Below are 3,430 nucleotides of genomic sequence, written 5' to 3' on the forward strand. Positions count from 1 at the left end.
TCTTCCCCACACACACACACACACTCCGTCTCCAACTCTGAGGGAGTTGACTGATGCATCCATGCGTTGATGCATGGGTGCATGACCAAGATAATCTGTGGAGCAATCCGAGCTGTCCAATTCATGTGAGCAATAATACGAGCGCACATCGATCCCAACGCCACAAACTCGGCGTAAAAATAGGTGCTAATTAGCCGGGATGGGTATATTGATTGCATTGCCTTAGCGGAGCGGGGATTTAGATGAGATTAGAGATACTAGATAAACTCATGGCCTAATTATAGGCTTCCTTCCTTCCTTCCTTCCTTGTTTCTTCTTCACACCCAGAGAACGACGTACGCGCGCCTCATTCCATTCTCTCCTCTAATCTAATTTCAGAAATGCCAAGAAGCACGGACCGCCGCGCAATGCTCGGCTGCTTCCCCGCCGTCGTGAGCGGCCGGAGGCCCCCCAGGTCACCGCCGTCGGGGCTCCTTAACCTCACCTACGACGACGGCTCCACCTCCACCTCCCTCTCCGTCTCGCCGCCCTCCTCCGCCTCCACCTCCTCCCCGTCCTTCCTCGACGAGGTCGACCCCGACGACGCCGACGCGCAGGCCGACCTGTCCTCCGCCATCGCGTCCCGCCGCCTCTCCCTCGCGCCCCCCGGCCGCTCCAACTCCATCGTCGACTCCTCCTCCCCCGAGCACGCCGCCGCCCCTTGCCACGGCGGCACCACGTGCAGCGTGCCCGGCCCCATGATCCCGTCGCAGGAGGCGGTGCGGAGCGTGACGCTGTCGACGGACGCTCCCCGCGCCGAGTTCCTCAAGTCCATGCTGGAGATGGCGGAGGCGCTGGGGCTGGACCCGCGCCGCGGCGCCGACCGCGCGCGCATGCACGACCTCCTCTTGTGGTACATCGCCATCAACGACAGCGACACGCTCAGGGACATCCTCGGCGCATTCACCGAGCTCCTCTGCATCCTCAACGGCAACACCACCGGCGACGGCGACGGCACTGCGCCACCAGCGACAGCAGACAGAGCGACGCATAGGTAGAAATAATCAAATGGCCGCACCAACAGATAGATGGGCCGGGCATGGCACGCGCGCGAGAGGCGTACGTTAGGCATGCATGAAACGGGAGAGGAGATGATCATGTAGAAGCAGCAAGGATTAGAAAGGTGGTTCTCATCAGGGTCAGTCGTCGTTAAGTGTAACAGCATACAGTTTTTTCTGTTAGTGTAAAGAAACAAAAACTTGTAGTAATATATACTCCAATGTTCTTTTTTTTGTAACACAGTACATGCACAGACGCTCACGTACATTCAACCCTATCAACGCACGCACACACGCATTTTCGTTATGAGTGTTGAAATATATTGCCCGTCCCTCTCGATCAGTTCGGATTTTTAGATGAGTTGGCTAGAGCATTGAATTCAATATGGAATCCAATCAAGGTCTTGAGTTGAAGACTCTGCCAAGGCGGTATTAAAATAAGATTTTGCGGTCTTCATAGTTGTGGCCAGAGGCGATGGTGATGATACGAGTTGCTTTGCGAAGCCAGGTGGTCGTATTGTTGTCCTCTCCCCGCAACATGTTGTTCCAGCCCATACCGGGGGGGGGGGGGTTCTTTTGCTTATCGACAGTTCGGTGACCTATAATCCAAGATGAGATGGCAGGGGCCATCTTCTAAGGCGGAGATGGATGTCCAAACTGTTAGACAAGTAATCCCGTAGGATCTACTTAACAGATCGTAAGCCTAGTCATTAGATCACCTATTTGCATAATGAACAGAGGGATGGATTGATGATCTTACCACCAATGGAAGAGGCCATTGGTGTAGGCGATGCGAAGTCCCGTGCCTGCTCGATGCAGGCTTGACACAGGCTCGGTGTAGATGCTCGCTGCAGGTAGCGGCGTCCCTCCGGGCGCGAGCGGCACTGCCCTGGCACCGGAGCAGAGGTAGGAGGAGGCCTTCCCGTTGCACAACGTCCCCCAGATCGGATTAGGGTTTAGGGATTTAGGAGGGCAAAGTAGATGCACGTGAACTGGGTTAGATCGTGCGTGGCTGGCTGCCCCCCTCTTTATATGTGGCGCTGGCGATCAGGGGACCTCAACCACGTTCGTTTGGGTCGCCCCCGGTCAGGGCGCTTTGGTTGGGATCGAGGGGTACGAACGTTGGTTCGTGACCTCTCTGTTTCCCTCTTTAACGTAACGTATTTATGTTTCTTTCCTTTTCGTTTTGGCGACAACAGTATTAACCTATTGAAAGTTGACGGCGCGTGGTCTTCTTTCGGTGGCAGGCTGCTCCATTATCGTGGTCACATCGATGGCGACCTAGAGCTGCCAAGGTCCTCAATGTCCTAGCATGTTCTAGGTGTAGTTAGGGCGTATTAGCTATTCGGTAGCATCTTGTATCCTTTTGTCGCATATCTTTGTTTCTTTTTCTTTTTTGTTGTATCGGTGGTTGTCTGGCTCGGCTGTTGCTTTGTATTCTAAAGTGGGAAGAAATCCTTTTTCATCATTCACCTTCTAGCCGGGATCGTACGCACATGGTCTGGCACAACTGCTTAGGGATCGCCTTCCATCGGGGACGGAGGTGCTCAAGAGGCATGGCCTAGGTAGTGAGCTATGCCCCTTGTGTGCGGTTCCGGAATCAATGGATTAGTCGCCGCGCACTGCCTTTGTAGAAAATGATGTTTTCTACTAATTAAGTAAGATAGACGTCGGCGATTGTTACGCATTCGTCAGCATGAGAAACAAATTAACTTGCTTCTCTTCCTTGTACAGTTGTAGTAGTATTAATTTGACCAAGAACGCAAAACAGACACCTACCTACTCCCTCCGTTTCAAAATAGATGACCCAACTTTGTATATGTGTGGATATGACCTGGCAGTTCTGTTTTGGATTTTGAATCCGTCCGTCCGTCGGTGTAATGATTCATTTGACGTAGGATTGACACATGACCCCGTTGCCTGAGCTGCCGCTATCAACCTTGCCTGTTAGAGTGTGCAACTCCTCCTACTATTAGAAAGAAGAAGAAAAAATGGATCGATGGAATAAGACCTCCGTTGACTATGTAGTTTGATCACAGCAGATGTACGACTTGGACTGGTAATAGAAAGATTCTCAATCGGTGTTCAAAGCCATACTACATTCGTGCAAGTGGGAGAGCTTCATATACCCCGCCCAACTTCAACTTCAACTTCAACTTGCGCTGCATCCATCAACACTACACAAAAATATTATATGTGCATCCATGCCAACAAATATATGTGGAAGGAATAGTCAGTCTCAATTCATCATGACTGGTTCATGCTCCCAAATTAGTTACTCACTCCGATCCTTATTAATTGTCCCTTATTTATCACTACAAAACTAATAGTATGTGAACAAACATGAAACAACACAAATCTAGGTAAACACACACACACACGCGCGCGCGCGC

General features: G+C 51.5%; 1 protein-coding gene across 1 annotated transcript; it reads left to right on the plus strand.

The window, feature by feature from the left end:
* The first annotated feature begins 380 nt into the window (after positions 1–380).
* On the plus strand, positions 381–1,037 carry LOC119294373. Its single transcript, XM_037572568.1, has 2 exons — positions 381–431; positions 570–1,037. The coding sequence occupies exons 1-2, from the start codon at positions 381–383 to the stop codon at positions 1,035–1,037; spliced, it is 519 nt and encodes a 172-aa protein (XP_037428465.1).
* The last annotated feature ends 2,393 nt before the right edge of the window (positions 1,038–3,430 follow it).

This window comes from Triticum dicoccoides, chromosome 4B, assembly GCF_002162155.2.
Source record: "Triticum dicoccoides isolate Atlit2015 ecotype Zavitan chromosome 4B, WEW_v2.0, whole genome shotgun sequence".
Taxonomy (NCBI): domain Eukaryota; kingdom Viridiplantae; phylum Streptophyta; class Magnoliopsida; order Poales; family Poaceae; genus Triticum; species Triticum dicoccoides.

Excerpts from the sequence above, each read along its gene's own strand:
- LOC119294373 (XM_037572568.1), top strand. The coding sequence starts at position 381 with ATGCCAAGAAGCACGGACCGCCGCGCAATGCTCGGCTGCTTCCCCGCC. Across the intron at positions 432-569 it reads TCGGCTGCTTCCCCGCCGTC|GTCGACCCCGACGACGCCGA; the intron begins GTGAGCGGCCGG and ends TTCCTCGACGAG.